Source organism: Mus caroli, chromosome 1 (genome assembly GCF_900094665.2).
Source record: "Mus caroli chromosome 1, CAROLI_EIJ_v1.1, whole genome shotgun sequence".
Taxonomy (NCBI): Eukaryota; Metazoa; Chordata; class Mammalia; order Rodentia; family Muridae; genus Mus; species Mus caroli.
Window position 1 is genome coordinate 4,109,822 of NC_034570.1, and position 17,120 is coordinate 4,126,941.

The window sequence follows — 17,120 nt, forward strand, 5'->3', positions numbered from 1 at the left end:
CTTGAAAACCAGGTTTGTCTCATGGGGAATTGCCACAGACCCTCTGGGCCCCTTTGTCTGTGTGGAATGGGTCTCTAGTCACGGGTGGACAAAGCATAGGATGGGTAACAAACAGATGCACACAGGAGAGGTTGTGTGTAGAATCTGAATGTAATTTTCGAATCAAGCATCAGACTTTTTATACAGAAGACAATAAAGAAGTTGGGTGACATAGCCGCAAGATACAAATGAGGTAACCGGATGCTTAATGATTCTTACACAGAACAGAGGAATGAAAACACAAAGATCGGAAGGAACTGGGCAATAAAATAACTGAGACAAAGTCAGCCCTATCTAAAGTCAGCTATAGTCTTAGAAGCCAGGTGTGAGAACTTTTCACTCCAAGGGCAAGGGCTTTCACACCCAAGTCATAGTATGCACAGGTCTGAATCCTATGTGGCTCCTGAAGGGGAATTACCAACCTCAGGTTCAGCAAGGCCTCTGTCAGCCAAATTAAGTCTATGATAATAAATTTGCAAAGGTCTCGATGCCAAGAAATCAATCTGCTGTTTTATAAAACCAGTAATTCTATTAAAAATAAAAGGCCCCAAAGTTACTACTAATAAAATGCTTATTAAAGGACCAAGGAAGGGCATCAAGAGGGTACATAGAGGACTTCCACCGATTATCAGCATCGACTGCAAACTCTTTTCTCTGGAGCTCCAACTTAAGTTTATGTAACTGTTGGATTCGTGTTTCCACTATACCTGATTCATTTGCATAAAAGCAACATTCTTCTTGCAGAAAGGGACAGGTGCCACCTTTCTCAGAGGTCAGCAAATCAAGTGCTCTTCATTTCTGTAAGACAACTTGGGCAAGGGAAGTTAATTGTCTCTGTAAAGAAGCTATGACTCAATGGAGGCTTCCACTGCCAATGCAAATTGTTGAGATAATTTGGCAGTGGTGAGAAGAGAATGGGTTAAAGTTCCTCCAGCCAAACTGGCAGCCACAACAGAGGTTACCAAGGAGATACCGGCCACTGCAGGCAGGAAAACAGCTCACTTGATTCTAATAGCTGGGGGGCTATTCCAGGTCAAATACTGGGCAGGAGTTAACAAGGTCAACTAAGGAACTAGGGTCACAGAAAGGTACAGCATTTTTTTTTTAACTATGTTTTTGGAGAGAGTTTTAATAAGGGTACCATTACACCAAAAAAAAAAAAAAAAAAAAAAAACCCTTCACGCACAGTCAGATCTTGACTAGTCGAGCTAGTGTGATTGGGACTAGTATAGCAGAATTTGAATTGTTTTTGTTCAGGAATCAAAAACAATTCAAAAAATGGGGAAAAAGTTTTACGACTGGCACCAGACATATTAAAAGGGATGAGATAAGGAACAGCTCTCAATGGAGGACATCCTAATGCAGCACAGAGGGGGCAGGCTGAGACATTTCTTTCTTTCTTTCTTTTTTTTAATATTTTTTATTAGGTATTTTCCTCATTTACATTTCCAATGCTATCCCAAAAGTCCCCCATACCCTCCCCCCCCCACTCCCCTACCCACCCACTCCCACTTTTTGGCCCTGGCATTCCCCTGTACTGGGGCATATAAAGTTTGCAAGTCCAATGGGCCTCTCTTTCCATTGATGGCCGACTAGGCCGTCTTTTGATACATATGCAGCTAGAGTCAAGATCTCGGGGGTACTGGTTAGTTCATAATGTTGTTCCACCTATAGGGTTGCAGATCCCTTTAGCTCCTTGGGTACTTTCTCTAGCTCCTCCATTGGGGAACATTTCTTAATCCAGTAATATTGGCAAGTATCAAGCCCTCTCTTAAGAGAGATATCCAGGAAAAAGGGTGATGTATGGACAATGTGGAGAGCTGTATACTCAGCTCCTTTTCTTTATTGTGTATCTCAGCGTGGAGTGTTGTTTGAACTACAGCAAGGGAGCGCCAAACATATATTTGTCTGCTGGGCCAGGTTGAATGTTTTGTTTTACAGAAAGCTCCTTTCACAGGCAAAGTCCATCAGGAATCCCAAGGATCCCATATGACCCAAGTATAGTCTGTGGCAGAATGGAAAAAATTGTGACTTTTATAAGGCTGCTGAAGGATAACCTCAGAACATCTTAGGGACTTAACAATATGAATTCTGCAGGAGTGATAGGGACAGCCCACGCTTTCTTCAATCCATTCCTTTTTACAATAAGAATGGAACTGATCATACAAAAAGCATAAAGCAGGAGAAGTTTCTCCAGTAAGGCCATAATACCTGTAAAATTTAATAGTATGGGATTTCGACGTCCTGTAGGTGGGCAATCAGCTGTAGCTAAAAGATGACCCTGATTTCTTGTTTTGGCATTCTTGGTATAATTCTCTGTCATAAAACAGCGCCAAGCAAATGGTGAAGTGATCCCTCTGTTAGCAGTGTTTATCATAGTTACCCACTGGCACAGGAGAATCATTGACAGGAGTGTTCCCCGTTCTCTGATTATCTTCATCTTTTCTCTTGATGAAGCGAACCTTCACTCACTTCCCAAGGAAGTGGCGGTTTAGTGCAAGCCTTCACTCACTTCTTTTTTTTTTTTTTCTGGTTTTGTGTTTTTATTGCGGTTTTATCATGGGCAGGAGCTACCACCACAAGGTATGCCCCTCCCACCAAGCAGGTCAGTTCTAATCCTCCTGTGCTTTCTGGGACTTTTTCTTTTTCTTTGTGCTGCTCTTTGTGAAGTTAGCAGCAACTTCAGGCTCCTCAGAAAATTTCCTTTTCTTCTTAGGGGTGGTGNGGCTTGCTGCCTCTTCTGGTTCACTGGCCACTTCCTCCTTAGGTGAGGACTTCTTTCTCTTAGAAGCACTGCTAGTGGCCATCTCTTCAAGGTCACTGGCCAACTCCTCCTTGGGAGAGGCTTTTGTTTTCTTGGTTTTAGGCAGAGAGACAGGTGGGTCTTCCACTCCATTTTCCTGTAGGGTCTCCTGGGGTTTTAACTTCTTCTTCTTAGATTTTTCATGTACCTCCTCCAGACACAGAACAGGGAGAACAGGAATTCACACTACCCTCGTTGAGGACTCCTGCGAGGCAGCCGAGGACAGAGCACACTTGCCCATGGAATGGGCCATGTGCTACAACCAGCATTCTGGGCTCTTGTCAAGTTCTCTCAGAACCTATCTCCTCCCTCACATTCCTCTGGGGTCACTCACTTCTTGATGAAGCGGCTCAATGTGAAGAGTGGTCTCTCTCAGACCCCAAACCCAGAGCCACATGCTGGGTGCCAGTCTTCCCCGGACCTGCAGGGACAAACAGTGGGGACCCAGGGCAGGAGAGAGACAGAGACAGAGGCAGAGTGGGAGGGACAAGAGACACGAAGAATGAGAGCAAGTCAGTCATACTGATCAAGCTCTGAATATTCAGGAGTGGCAATATAAGCGTAAGCAAGAGGAGGCTCCAAGGGAGGGGCGAAGAGCCCAGGGGCTCTCTGAAGGACAGGTGGCAATCTTCAGCTCCTGGAACCAATGGTCACAGTGTCCTCTTTTCCCATAAACATTCTTACTGTTATGACCACGAATGTTCTCTCAGGATTGTTTATGTAAGCTAGAAAATATCCACAAGGCCATGACTGAGGCCATGGCTCCCAGCAGAACTGACGCCTGTTATATTAGTAATAGGAAAAGGAGAGAACTGACTTTTACACTTTAAACCAATTTATTCTGGTGGATAATTGAGCATCATTTATAAAGCATCTTTATTTAAGACACCCAAACATTTAACTTTTCCCCAAAGATCTCAAATTTGTATGACAAGAAAGCCACATTGTATATATTTGAACCCAAAGTTATTGCAAATCCAGAATGTTTTTTGAGGTGAAATGAATAGCCAGGAATAGATTGACCAGGCAGCTTCAGCCTCTGGAAATAAGCTGACCAAACCAGCTTATTGCTGTAGAAGCAGAATGTGGGACTGCTAAATTGTCTGATAAAGATAAGGCCTGCCACTGGAACTCAGAAAAGGTAGATTTAAGCTTAGAGAAATCAAAAGAAGAATAGGGGAATGAGGGTAGGAATGTTGGCTAACATCTTAGCAGTACTGTGAGAGAAGTCATTGCCCAGAATTATATTATTATAGGTAGCTGTCAGGAAAGGGGAAGACTCTATAACCTGGTCAGAGGAGAGACTGTGGCAGGAGTCAGTGGAGCTGAGAATGGAGTTTCTGTCTAAGAGCCAAGTAAAGTCAGGATGTGACAGAGGGAAATAAAAGTTATGGCTCTTTATAAGGATTTTAAGTGAGTGCCGTAGTAGTGAGTACAAGTAGGTGCAAGTAGTGACTTCGAGAACAAGTTTAACAGGGTTTAGAGGAAAGCAGGAATCAAGTGAGATTTTAGGATTTTTAGGAGGATAATAATAAAAAGTCAAATCTTATAAGGAAACAAAGTTGAGACACTCTTTTTGTGACAGGAGACCAATGAACCAGTATGGTGGTGGGACAGAGAGAGAGAGTTTGTGTAAACATAGATGAGCTTAGAGGCTTGCTGTGCCAATAGGGAGGCTGCTGTAAGCACTTGTTGTCAAGGTTGCCCTCCATAACTGTTGTATCTAGCAGTTTAGAAAGATGGGAAAAATGAATAAAGGTGGGTCCTCTTATTTGTCCCTAAATTTCTTGACCCAATCCCTAAATTTTAGTATTATATGGAATAAAGATTTGTTTAGGATCTGGGAACACCAAAACAAGAGCCTGCTGGAGTGCTTCTCTGAGATGAGAGGAGGTAGTTGTGACAGGTTTAATTTAGAGACCCAATTAGGAAACCCTTAGCTATACCATAAAGAAAGCTTGCAAAGAAAGCCTAAGTTTGGTATCCAGGTTCTGAGGTATCAGAAGGAAAGATAATTTTTTCTTTGTTGTTTTGTGGTGGGAGGGACCACAAGTACCGTCTGCCATCAAGAGTGAGTGTGGGTGGGGGTGTGTGGGAACTAAAGGGAGGTGTAGGGGAAAGAGGTGGGGAGGGAGGATAGCCCATGTCCGGCCAGAGTTCCTTCTATGTTCTGGGCAGGCAGATGTGGGAGGGCTGCCAGATGCTTTCCACTTGGCCCCTGGTTGGCATCTAATCCACTGACCCCACTTGACAGGGGGTGGGCAAGGAGCAGCCCCAGACCAGAGGCCCCAGGGCAACACACTGTCGCCCTGAGGTTATGGGAGAGAGGGCTGAGAGAGAGAGGTTCCTTAATCTGGGCCTCGACTGGAGCACAGGAAGGTCTTCCATTGGGAGATTAGAAAGGGCTTATTAGAGGAAAGCCTATTCCATCATGGTGCTCTGTTATCTTGTCCATTGCTAGGTAACTGGGAGGAGTCTATCCTGAAAGTCAGAAGCCTGGGACATTGTCTATGTGACTACTAGCCACACTTCTCCTGTGGGGGTTGTAAGGGTGACAACTTCGACAGGATTCAGAGTTCCGGGAGATATGAGGGAAGGCCTACTGAAAGAAAGATGAAATTTCAAGACCTGTAAGTCATATAAAGTACTCAGAAATTGCTGGTTGTTTGTGAGCCTAGAGGCTGCCTGGGGTTGAGAAAAAGGAAAAACAAACCTGGGTATGCCCCATAGTTAAAACATTCCTGGGAATAGCTTAACCTTAAAGATAAAGAGGAATGTGAAGACATAACAGGGCTATCTAAATTGAGTCAACTCACAGAACTCTGACACCCTGCACATACATGTAATTTTTCTGCTGATGTTTGAATAAGCCAATAGTGTGTTGCTATGCTGAATTCCACACCCCTAAGCCCCTTACCCCATAAAAACTCCTAGCTTTCGAGCCTTGTGGCTGACATCCGTTATCTCCTGTGTGGGATGCATGTCGGTCTGGAGCTCTGTAATTAAACATCCTCATGTATTTACATCAAGATGGTCCTTCATGATTTTTTTGGGTGTACGGTGAATCGGAAATTGGATGGGGGTTTCGCCACTAGGTTCTATCACTACCATACCGTGTAGGTGAATTATCACCACCCCAGGGTTCAGACCTCAGCTTGACTGGAGACCAGACTGTGTATAGCCCAATGCCCCACAGAGGTTCAGTCATCCACGTGAAGACAGGGTTTGTGAGGAAGAGGTGTGGGATATGGAGCACTCAGAGTGTGAAGGGGGGGTGAAAAATGGAATATGAAATGTAACAAATAAATTAAGTTTAAAAATGAGTGAGTTTGGCACTATTGAGGGATAACAGAAAGCCTCAATAACTGACTTTAAGGAGAGATAGTTGATATTTGGAAGGGGAAACTGTTTCCTTAGATTCCAAGGAAGTTAAGAAGTTGAGCAGTATGTTGTTGTGACAGAGAAAGGAGCTACATAATAGAAGGTCATTTACATGTTAGAATTATCAGTTTGGAGACATTTAAAGAACAGTCAGTGTCCAGAACCTGGCTAAAGAAATGTAATCTATCTTGGAGTCCCTGGGGTAGAACAGCCCAGTAAGCTGGAATATGGTTCCAGTGTCAGGGTCCACATGGATGAGGGCAAGGAGGTTATCTGACTCTGGGCATAAAGAAATGATGGAGAAGTGTCTCCTAAGGTCTAAAACAGAAAAGTAAGAAGTAGAGGAATGAATATGAGAAAGGAGTGTATAAGGATTAGGTACAAGTGGATGTGTGGAAAGGACAGCTATCTTAATAATCCTAAAATCCTGAATCAGGCAGCAATGAAAGCTATCAGGCTTTAGGACAGACATGGATGAGTGGGCTTGACAATGCCCTTATTGATAAGGCATTTAATGATACATTTTAATCTATGTCTTTATTTTAAAGAGATATAATATTGACAGTGACACACAAGTAAGAGGTAGAGTCCCTGAATCAGGACTTGTTGATGGGAAACCACTGAAGGAGAAGAATCATCCCATACTTTGGGGGAAATAAGGGAGTTTGGAAGAAGATAAGGATGAAGTATTGGTGCCAGCTGGTAGAAACGGACTCTTTAAAGGCTGAAAGGATGGCAGAAAAATTCCAGGAATTGATTGAAAAGGAAAAAAAGTATAATTTAGTCATAATATTTTTGTTTAGTAACAGGGCCAGGCAATGAGGAAGGTGTAAAAATAATTATTAAATTCCAAGTTTGCCATCCCCATCTCCAGCTTACAGTTAATGACTCTGAGATTAATTAGTTATTTATTAAATGCCTATGCTATAAACTTTGTCTTATTCCCTGACTAGCTCTCAACTTATTTAACCACTTAATCTATGCTATGTCTACCACTTGGTTAAGTTACCTCTCCTCCAGTTCTGGCTTGCTTCTTCCCTCTCATCTAATTAACATCTCACTTCAGAGTTTCTCTGAGCACCTCTACCTGCTGTTCTATCCATCTCCTTGGTCTCTCTCCCATCTCATCTCTCATCATGTCTTCACTGGCTCTCTTCTCTTTTATCTCTATTTCCCAGAATTCTCTGTCTTTCTGGCAATGTCCCACTTCCCATTTTCTGCCTCAGCTCCTTGGCCATTGGCTTTTTATTGAAAGGTGATGCTTATGAGAGATTCTCTGTACAAGGAGTGAGTGATCACTTAGCATCAGAGGGATCAGAAGAGAGGACTTGTATCCCTGGTATGATGGGTCAGGTTGATACCATCCATCAGAGAGATCTGATAGAGCTTTACCAGAATAATCTAGAGGTATAAACCAAGTATCTCCCTACACTCTATTAAAAATGAGAGACTTACTCACTACCTGGACACTAGCTGGACTCCTTCATGGTTGCTGGGGACAAGGTTATTGGTTAGTATCAGTTAGTACTTAGGGCAGTGTCTGTCTTCAGGTGCCAGGCCCAAAAGATCTAAGAGATATTCCTATGGAGCAACTAACTATGTGACAGAGTGTGGCAGTCAATACTCTAGTGTCTACAGGATGATGAGAGAGGCATTTATTTTCCCTAATGTCCGGTGTACCACACTTGAAACAAGATCCAGATGGAGTCTGTTGGTGCCTTGTCTTTCTTTGGAGGTGCCCTAAGGGCTGCTGCCAAAAGCTGGTGTTACTGTCTATTATGGGAAACCCTTTTTGTTCTTTTCTACTCTTCTCTCCATTAAACATCTTAAATAGAACACGGAAGAATTTGACCACTTATATGATGACTGACCATTGAAGCAAACTATGGAGTTCACATGTCCAGCTGCCTTGAACGACATTAACCATAGTTTTTTTTCACGTTAGAAAATTCATGGTTCCTGGGTCGCAACATGCCTTCCAGTTCCTGAGAGACTGATGAACTTCCTCAGACAGTGAAACATTGAGGCTACTTTGTGATTCCCCTTATGTACCCTTAGTAGTTAAGGAAGCACAGAAGCTTGACAGGATAGTTGGTCTTGGAAATTAATCTTGTATAACCTTTATAGTGTGCAAATTTCATTGTGTCCTGCAACTACAACTCTATTCATCCTGGCAATTGCCATTTTATTGTTTCTGATAAGGGTATAAAAAATGTTTGATTGCTACCAATACAATCGTCACAGCCTCAGTCTTGCTAAGGAAGGAATGAAGTATCCACACTTTGGTCTTTGCATTGTATGCTTTGAGCTTTATTATAGTTTCTTTAGTAAATGTAGATGCCCTTCCATTTGGAGCATATATATTCAGAATTGAGTTCGTCTTGGAAGATTTTACCTTTGATGAGTATGAAGTGCCCCTCCTTATCTTTTTTGATAATTTTGGGTTGGAAGTTGAGTTTAATTGATATTAGAGTGGCAACTCCAGCTTGTTTCTTCTGACCATTTCTTTGGAACATTGTTTTCCAGCCTTTTACTCTGAGGTAGTGTCTGTCTTTGTCCCTGAGGTGCGTTTCCTGTATGCAGCAAAATGGTAGGTTCTGTTTATGTAGCCAGTTTGTTAGTCTGTCTTTTTATTGGGAAATTAAGTCCATTGATATTAAGAGATATTAAGGAAAAGTAAATACTTAGTGTTGCTTCCTGTTATTTTTGTTATTAGAGTTGGGATTCTGTTCTTGTGGCTATCTTCTTTTAGGTTTGTTGAAGGATTGCTTTCTTGCTTTTCCTAGGGCATAATTTTCCTCCTGGTGTTGGAGTCTTCCCTTTACTATCCTTTGAAGGACTGGATTCATGGAAAGATACTGTGTGAATTTGGTTTTGTCATGGAATACTTTGGTTTCTCCATATATATAATTGAGAGTTTTGCTGGGTCTAGTAGCCTGGACTGGCATTTGTGTTCTCTTAGGGTCTGTATGACATGTGTCCAGGATCTTCTGGCTTTCATAGTCTCTGGTGAGAAGTCTGGTGTAATTCTAATAAGTCTGCCTTTATATGTTACTTAACCTTTTTCCCTTACTGCTTTTAATAATCTATCTTTATTTAGTGCATTTGTTGTTGTGATTATTATGTGTCTGGAGGAATTTCTTTTCTGATCCAATCTATTTGGAGTTCTGTTGGCTTCTTGTATGTTCATGGTCATCTCTTTCTTTAGGTTAGGAAAGTTTTCTTCTCTAATTCTGTTGAAGATATTTACTGGCCCTTTAAGTTGAAAATCTTCATTCTCTTCTATACCTGTTATTCTCAGCTTTGGTCTTCTCATTGTGTCCTGGATTTCTTGAATGTTTTGGGTTAGGATCTTTTTGCATTTTGTATTTTCTTTGATTGTTGTGTTCATGTTTTCTATGGAATCTTCTGTACCTGAGATTCTCTCTTCCATACCTTGTATTCTGTTGCTGATGATTGTATCTATGCTTCCTGATTTCTTTCCTAAGATTTCTATCTCCAGAGTTGTCTCCCTTTGAGTTTTCTTTATTGTTTCTACTTCCATTTTTAGATCCTGGATGGTTTGTTCAATTCCATCACTTGTTTGGTTGTGTTTTCCTGTAGTTCTTTAAGGGATTTTTGTGTTTCCTCTTTAAGAACTTCTACATGTTTAGCAGTGTTCTCCTTTATTTATTTAAATGAGTTATTAATGCCCTTCTTAAAATCCTCTACCAGCATCATGAGATATGATTTTAAATCTGAATATTGCTTTTCGGGTGTGTTGGGGTATCTAGGACTAGCTATGGTCGTGGTACTGGGTTCCAATAATGCTGAGAGGATTTGCTCTTTGTTAATAAGATTCTTAAGTTTGCCTTTCGCCATCTGGTATTCTCTGGTGTTAGATGTTCTAGCTGTCTCTGGCTGGAGGTTGTTCCTCCTGTGATTCTCTTAGCCTGTGTCAGCACTCCTGAGCGTTGGACTCTCTCTTGAGTCCCAGTGGTAAGAGCACTCTCTGCAGGCAAGCTCTCCTCTGGCAGGGAAAGTACAGAGGTCTTGGTCTCAGCTCTGCCTCCTGGCTGAGGATGAAGTCCCAAAGAGATCTTCTCCAAGAAGCCCTGTTGCTTCTACAGCCTGTGCACTCCCCTATGTGGACTGGTCCTTGAGAGACCTGGCATACAAGATGGCGATCTCACCTGAGTCCCTGGGTTAGAGCCCTTCCTGGAGGCCAACTCTCCTCTGGCTGGGAAGGTGCACAGAGGTCTGGGTCCCAGCTCTGCCTCCTGGCTGGGGATGAAGGCTGGAAGGGACCCTGTCCAAGAAGCTCTGTTGCCTCTGCAGCCAGCACTCTCTTGTGCGGACTGGTCTCTGAGCGACCTGGGATACAAGATCTTGTTTTAGTTTTCTGCTAGATACTTACAGATTTTTATTAAACCACATCCTAGTGGTCTAACATCCTGAGGAAATAAATGAATTTTATGAACAAAAATTTAAAGCTTTCAACAAAAGCGTTAAAAATATCTATGATCTTGAGAGGGAAATACTTTGATACTACACAATAATGACCTTAATGAACTGGAGGTAAAGGAAGTTTACAGTTCAGCAAAACTTTCAAAAATAGTAAACAAAACCATGAAAAGGGAGCCAAAGAGTATTTATAACGTTAAGCACCTTGTTTACACTTTATTTGTAAGCTGTGTTGCAGTTGTGTAAGCAGTTTACCCCTTAGCTATTTTCAAGCCCAAATGCCTTTTTTTTTCTAGGCTGTTTCCTTTTTCTCTGTCATAGATACAGGTGGTCAGCCTCACTTAGAAGAACAATCTAGGAAACCAAACAAACACCTTATGATCTAAATCAGGCCAAATACCAACTCCAGAGCCAGCTTTTTAGTAGTAAAACTGCATGGGAAAATATTTTAATAGAATCCATACCCCAAAGACATTGGAATCTCTGAAAGGGTAAACACAGTAACCAGAGGGAGGAAAGGATGAAAGCACAGAATAAAGAAGCTTAGAGGTAAGAGGATTTTCCAATCATTCCTTCGAGTAATGATAGAAATTGTTATAATCTAGAAGAATTTGGATGTTAAGTGTGCCATGTTCTTTTACCACTGAGACTGATTATGTAGTTTGCACTGAGGCTAAGCTTTTTTCAGTAAGACTGCATACCTTAATGAAGTCTGAGTCTAAGAAGGCAAAAGAATAGAGAAGCAGGGAATTGTTCTTAAGCATAGTTTTGAATAGGAAGAACCTGTGGTTAGAGACAAAGAACTCCAGGAGCAAGTTAGCAACAGAGCAGGTGGCAAGGGAGATACAAAGAATTTTCAGGAGCAGACCAAAGAGGAGATAAGTTAGGAAAGCAATGTAAATAGAAATCTTCCCAGGTAGTGGATTCCAATAGGGTAGGAATGGATAGGAAGGGAGAAGGGTAAGTGCTAAGAAGACAGAGCCTCACTTTGAGGCTGTCCCCAAGCAGACCAAGACATATCAGAGAGACATCGTGATATGGAAAGGTGTCCCTTTCCAAATGTGTCCATGTGCCTGTAGTAAGGAAGCTGCCTAACACACCAGCATGATTTTTGTTGAGTAGGTTCCAAGGGTTGAAAGAGAAAGAGAAACAAAATCCAGTGGTCCAAAGAGAAAGACAGCTCTGAGGTGACACTTGCCATGCAGGTTAAGAGAAAAGTGGGCAGAAACAGCTGAAAAGGGAGACTATAAATTTTGAAATTGAATGTAGCTGGCAGGAGGACATTGCCACCATAACTGCCATTTTGGAAGCTGCTTTGGACATAAGGATAAGAGAATTCCCAGCTGATGCTCACAGAGAGGCCCTGTGCACTTTCTTGGGCCCTGGGCAGGCCTGAACTTCCTTAACTTTTTGCTCACTCACTGTGTCTGTCTTTCCTTCTCAGTGACCTTTTGTTTTAGACCATGTGAAAGAACTCATCATTCAAATAATTATGGGGTGAGGATAGGATAGATGTGCCTTCCTTCCTTCCTTCCTTCCTTCCTTCCTTCCTTCCTTCCTTCCTTCCTTTTATTCCTTCTTTCTTTCTTGTATTTTTTGTCAAGTCAGAGCATGCTCCAGATCTTTGTGCAGCAAATACAACATGTGGTCCAATATGCATCCATTGTTAGATAGCAGATGAAATAACTTACAGCCTACATCAAAGTTTCTAGAATGTAAAGGAGATTCCCTTGTTTATTTGTTTTTGTTTATTTTGTCTGCTTGTTTTTTATTTCCAAGTGGAAACATTCAAATTGAACAAAAACTAAACAACAACATTAAAAATTAAAATAAAAACCCAAACTAAGCTAAATCAAAACAAAAATCAAGTGTTATCTCCCAGTAGAGGGCTGATTCCAGAAGGCATATTTAAGATGTATAGTGTTGAAGCATTAAGTATTAAGATCCTAATTAAGCATTAAGACCTATAGTGTTGAAGCAGGAAAACTAGAGTTTTCTTCAGAAATATATAGGGTTAGGGACCACAGACTATTTATTCTTAATTTGATTAATCATTTGTATGTCTTGAGGCAATCTAGAAAAACCATTGGGCTTCATTACTAGCAAAATCAGCATATTAGAGGCAGACACAAAGGTTCAATAAGTCCATGTCTTATAAATCCCTCAATGAGAGGCTAAGACCTATTCTCCCTTCCCAGGAAATATTGTCTTTTAGATATTTTTTCTGGGTATTTAATTCAGTTTGGATATAGGTAAAACAATACATTTAATTTAGGTTTTGACCCAGATTGAAAGAGACCTTGATCCCATCTTGTAGTAAGTTTAATATTTAATATAAATTTCCATTTCCTGCAACAGATTTATTCTGGTTTCCCAGAATATCAATTTGACTGTGTCTTCTTGTTTTGGAATTTAACTGGGATTTTCTTGGAGTTTGATAATCCCTTGCTCTCCTACTCGCCTGCCCCAGTTATGACAAGCCATTTTTGAAATGTAGTATATAATTTTATTATATGTAAAATACATTATATATAAAACATATTGTTCTAGAACCTGCTCTACTCTTGCTTCAATTCTGAAAATTGTAGATATGTCCTGAACACCCAACACCAGACCTGTACACTTGACTTATCTTCTTTAACTAGGGAAGTTAAAGTTTTTTTCTTTTTTTCAGCTTTTTTCTAGTCCAAAATATATGAAATGCATTTTAATTTTATATTGCATATTTTATTCTTTTAAAAATAGAATAAGCAGAATGGTATGAAGATTGATTAGCAATTGAACAGTGAACATAAATTCCTAGAGAACAAATTTGAAAAGTTATTTCCAAGTCCCCCTTTACCAAAATGTTAATATGCATAGATAAACCTTGAGTTACTATTAAATATAACTTTTAATATTTCATTGAAGACCATTTCACAGGTCTGATAGATGTCATGAACTTTCTTTTACAAAAATCCCCCATAATTCTCTGTTTCATGGGATAACTCACTTCCTGAATATACCCACTGGCACTGATTGACACCTATGTTGATTTATCCCCCTTTTTTCTCTGCAATCCTGGGCTTTGGAAATGGATGATGGGAAACCATGTGCCTCCAAATGGTTGCCCCTGTAGGCAAAAGTAAGTATACACTTGAAACTATCATTTTCTCTTTGTCAAAGACTGTCACCATTATGCTTTCTCTTGGAGGAAAGTATTCCTCTGAGCTGCATAGAGATAGCTGGGTCCTGAAGGACCATTAATTTTCCCTTGTCTTGTTACTTTCTTAATAGTTTTCCCCCTCCCCTATCTCTCCTCACATCAATCTTCATACATGGTTCACTGAAGATAGTGCTCAGAGCTCTCAGCTCTCATCCAGTCATTTATGGCATAGGTAACATGGGAGTCTTGACAATCACATTTTCTCCAAACTTTATTTTATACTTATACCTCATGATATGGATCTCTAATCATATTGTTCAGTTCCAAGTTCTGATTTTATAATCATCCTGGTCACTTTTATTCCATCCCATATCTATTTTTTTAGAGGACACATATCAATAGATATAATTGTTGCCTGCTGAGCACATATGCATTTTAGTCCTTTAAAGACCTTAATTTCAAAACTATTTTCATTTTAATAATTCTGACTAAGCTGGGTAGTGGTGGTGCACACCTTTAATCTCAGCACTTATCAAATATCAATTTATGTTTTCTTAGAATGATTTATTTTAACTTCACATATAAAGGAATAGAAATTATAGTAAAGTACCTTATTTTTTTAATTTTTTAATTATTTAATTTGAATTTTATGATGCACACATACTTATGAACACATACACAAACATACCAGTCAGGTTTAAGTCAGTAAACTGTAGCCTTGAGATATGGAAGCTGTATGTCATAGAGCTAAGAAAAAGTTACATGAGGCTTAGTCTTCTCCTTCTTCGGGAAAACACCAAGTGGCAGATGATGCCAGTGCAGTGGGAGGGCCCGAAGGACCCGGGGACCCAGGATTAGGAGGCAGCAGCAGCTTCTGTGGAGGATTCTGCAGTGGTCTCCTGGGCTGGGCCGTGGTCCTGGTAGAGGCTGTGATGGTGGTGGAGGCCACAGGGCTCGTAAAGCTGAAGACAAGGAGTGGATCCCTGTCACCAAGCTGGGCCGCCTGGTTAAGGACATGAAGATCAAGTCCTTAGAGGAGATCAACCTGTTCTCCCTGCCCATTAAGGAGTCTGAGATCACTGACGTTTTCTTGGGTGCATCCCTAAAGGATGAGGTTTTGAAAATCATGCAAGTGCAGAAGCAGTCTCGGGCTGGCCAGCAGACCAGGTTCAAGGCATTCGTTGCTATTGGGGGCTACGATAGTCATGTTGGTCTTGGCGTTAAGTGCTCCAAGGAGGTTGCCACTTCCATCCAAGGGGCTATCATTTTCTATCATCCCTGTGCGGAGAGTCTACCGGGGAACAAGATTGGCAAGCCCCACACTGTTCCATGTAAGGTAACAGGTTGTTGTGGCTCTGTGCTGGTGCATCTCATCCCTGTCCCTAGAGGCCCTGGCATTGCTTCTGCTCCTGTGCCCAAGAAGCTATTGATGATGGCTGGTATAGATGACTGCTACACTTCAGCCAGAGATTGTACTGCCACCCTGGGCAACTTTGCCAAGGTCACCTTTGATACCATCTCCAAGACCTACAGTTACCTGACCCCTGACCTCTGGAAAGAAACTGTCTTCACCAAGTCTCCTTATCAGGAATTCACTGATCATCTTGTGGAAACCCACAGTAGAGTCTCTGTTCAGAGGACCCAGGCTCCAGCTGTGGCAACCACCTAAGGGTTTGTATACAAGAAAAATAAATGAATTAAATTTGCTAAAAAAAAAAAAAAGTTACATGAGACCAATTAAAAATCAGTTTGTTAAGTTATTACCAAAGGTTCAGTTCATAGGCTCTCACTTCTATTCAGTTATAAAAAACAGACTAAAAAATAGTTGAAAATTTCAAAATGTGACATAAAACATTAAATGTATTGATTTTCTACTGACGTTTTATTATATATTTAGATTAGTTATATATAATTACAGTATATATTATAAATATATATCTTTTAAAGGAACATATCTCCGAATCCATTTCCTTACCACAACCATGAATTTGAGAATAGTTTGGTATTTTATATTCTCATTTCTTAGTGATAATAATTCAACAGAATGTTGACATGTTGTCAGAATTTAATAGCTAGAAAAATGAAAAAATAGAAAATAAACTCATTTGATCATTGACATATGTAATGTGAAACTGTAATAAATGCCCTTTTAAAAGCTTTATGAAACAAAATATATGCTTAATTTCACTTTTGTGTTCTATTTTGCTTTCTCCTTTACAGTTTTAAATTTTGCTTTACTTTTGATTAGAAATTAATTCATTTTCATTTCAAAAGATCAAAATATGAACATTCCAATTTTAAAAATTTTTCATTCATCATATTTTGATCATAGTCTTTCACTTCCCCTTACTTCTCCAAGATCCTACATCTTCTCCCCTCCCTACATAACTAATTCATTCTCTTTCTGTTTAAAAAAAAAAAAAAATCCAAACTGGAGATAAAAGAAAACCCCAATCCCAGAATCAGAGAAAGCCAAAACAAAAATAACAACAAAGGAAGCATGGAGTCTCTTTTGTGAAGGAAGCATGGAGTCTCTTTTGTAAAGTGTTTCTGGGCACGAGGCCTGCTCCAGAGAGTTTCCCCATAGCCACTATCACTGCATCGGAGACTTTCCTCTCCAGCAACGCTCCATTGAAAGTAGCTGCTTGGTTAGGGATAGGACATTGTCCCTACTCCATCTGCTATGTGCTGAGATTGGTTTTTTTCCTGGTGTAAGCAAGTCACTGTTTTCGTTTGCAAGGTTTGTGAGCCGCCTGAGACTGGTGGTTCCTTTTTTCCTTAGGTGGCATGCTGTCTTATGCATGCTGTCACAGTCTCTGTGAGTTCATATGTACTGTTCTGCCTAGAAAACACTCTTTCCTTGCAGTCATCTACCACCTCTGGCTCTTAAAATCTGGCTCTTTCACATAGATTTCTGAGCCTTGAGGGGAGGGGTGTGATAAAAACATCCAATTTAGGGTTGAATGCTCCAAAATCATTCAATCTTTGCTCATTGTCTAGTTCTAGGTTGCTGTGTTAATTATTATATACTGGAGGAAGGCTCACTGCTGAGGGCTGAGTGATGCACTAATCTCTGGGTGTAACAATATATCATTAGGAATAACTTTATTTTTATGCTTATTTACCAGAATAACAGTAATAGGTTTTCCTTTAGTGCTCATGACCTTGCAAGTCTTAGGTGTGGGACTCATTAACAATTTCAGTCAATTATGGAATCTATCTCATAGACTGTGTATTAACTCCAATACAAAGTTTGTGACTACTCCCACATTTGTGACACTAATGTGCCAGTGGTATCTCTAGGAAGCA

The 17,120-nt window shown here is 40.5% G+C and overlaps 1 protein-coding gene across 1 annotated transcript; it reads left to right on the top strand.

Moving 5' to 3' along the window:
- The first annotated feature begins 14,618 nt into the window (after positions 1-14,618).
- On the top strand, positions 14,619-15,480 carry LOC110305202 (40S ribosomal protein S2-like). Its single transcript, XM_021177034.1, has 2 exons — positions 14,619-14,661; positions 14,750-15,480. Exons 1-2 carry the CDS (start codon positions 14,619-14,621, stop codon positions 15,478-15,480), a joined length of 774 nt encoding a protein of 257 aa, XP_021032693.1.
- Positions 15,481-17,120: the final 1,640 nt, after the last annotated feature.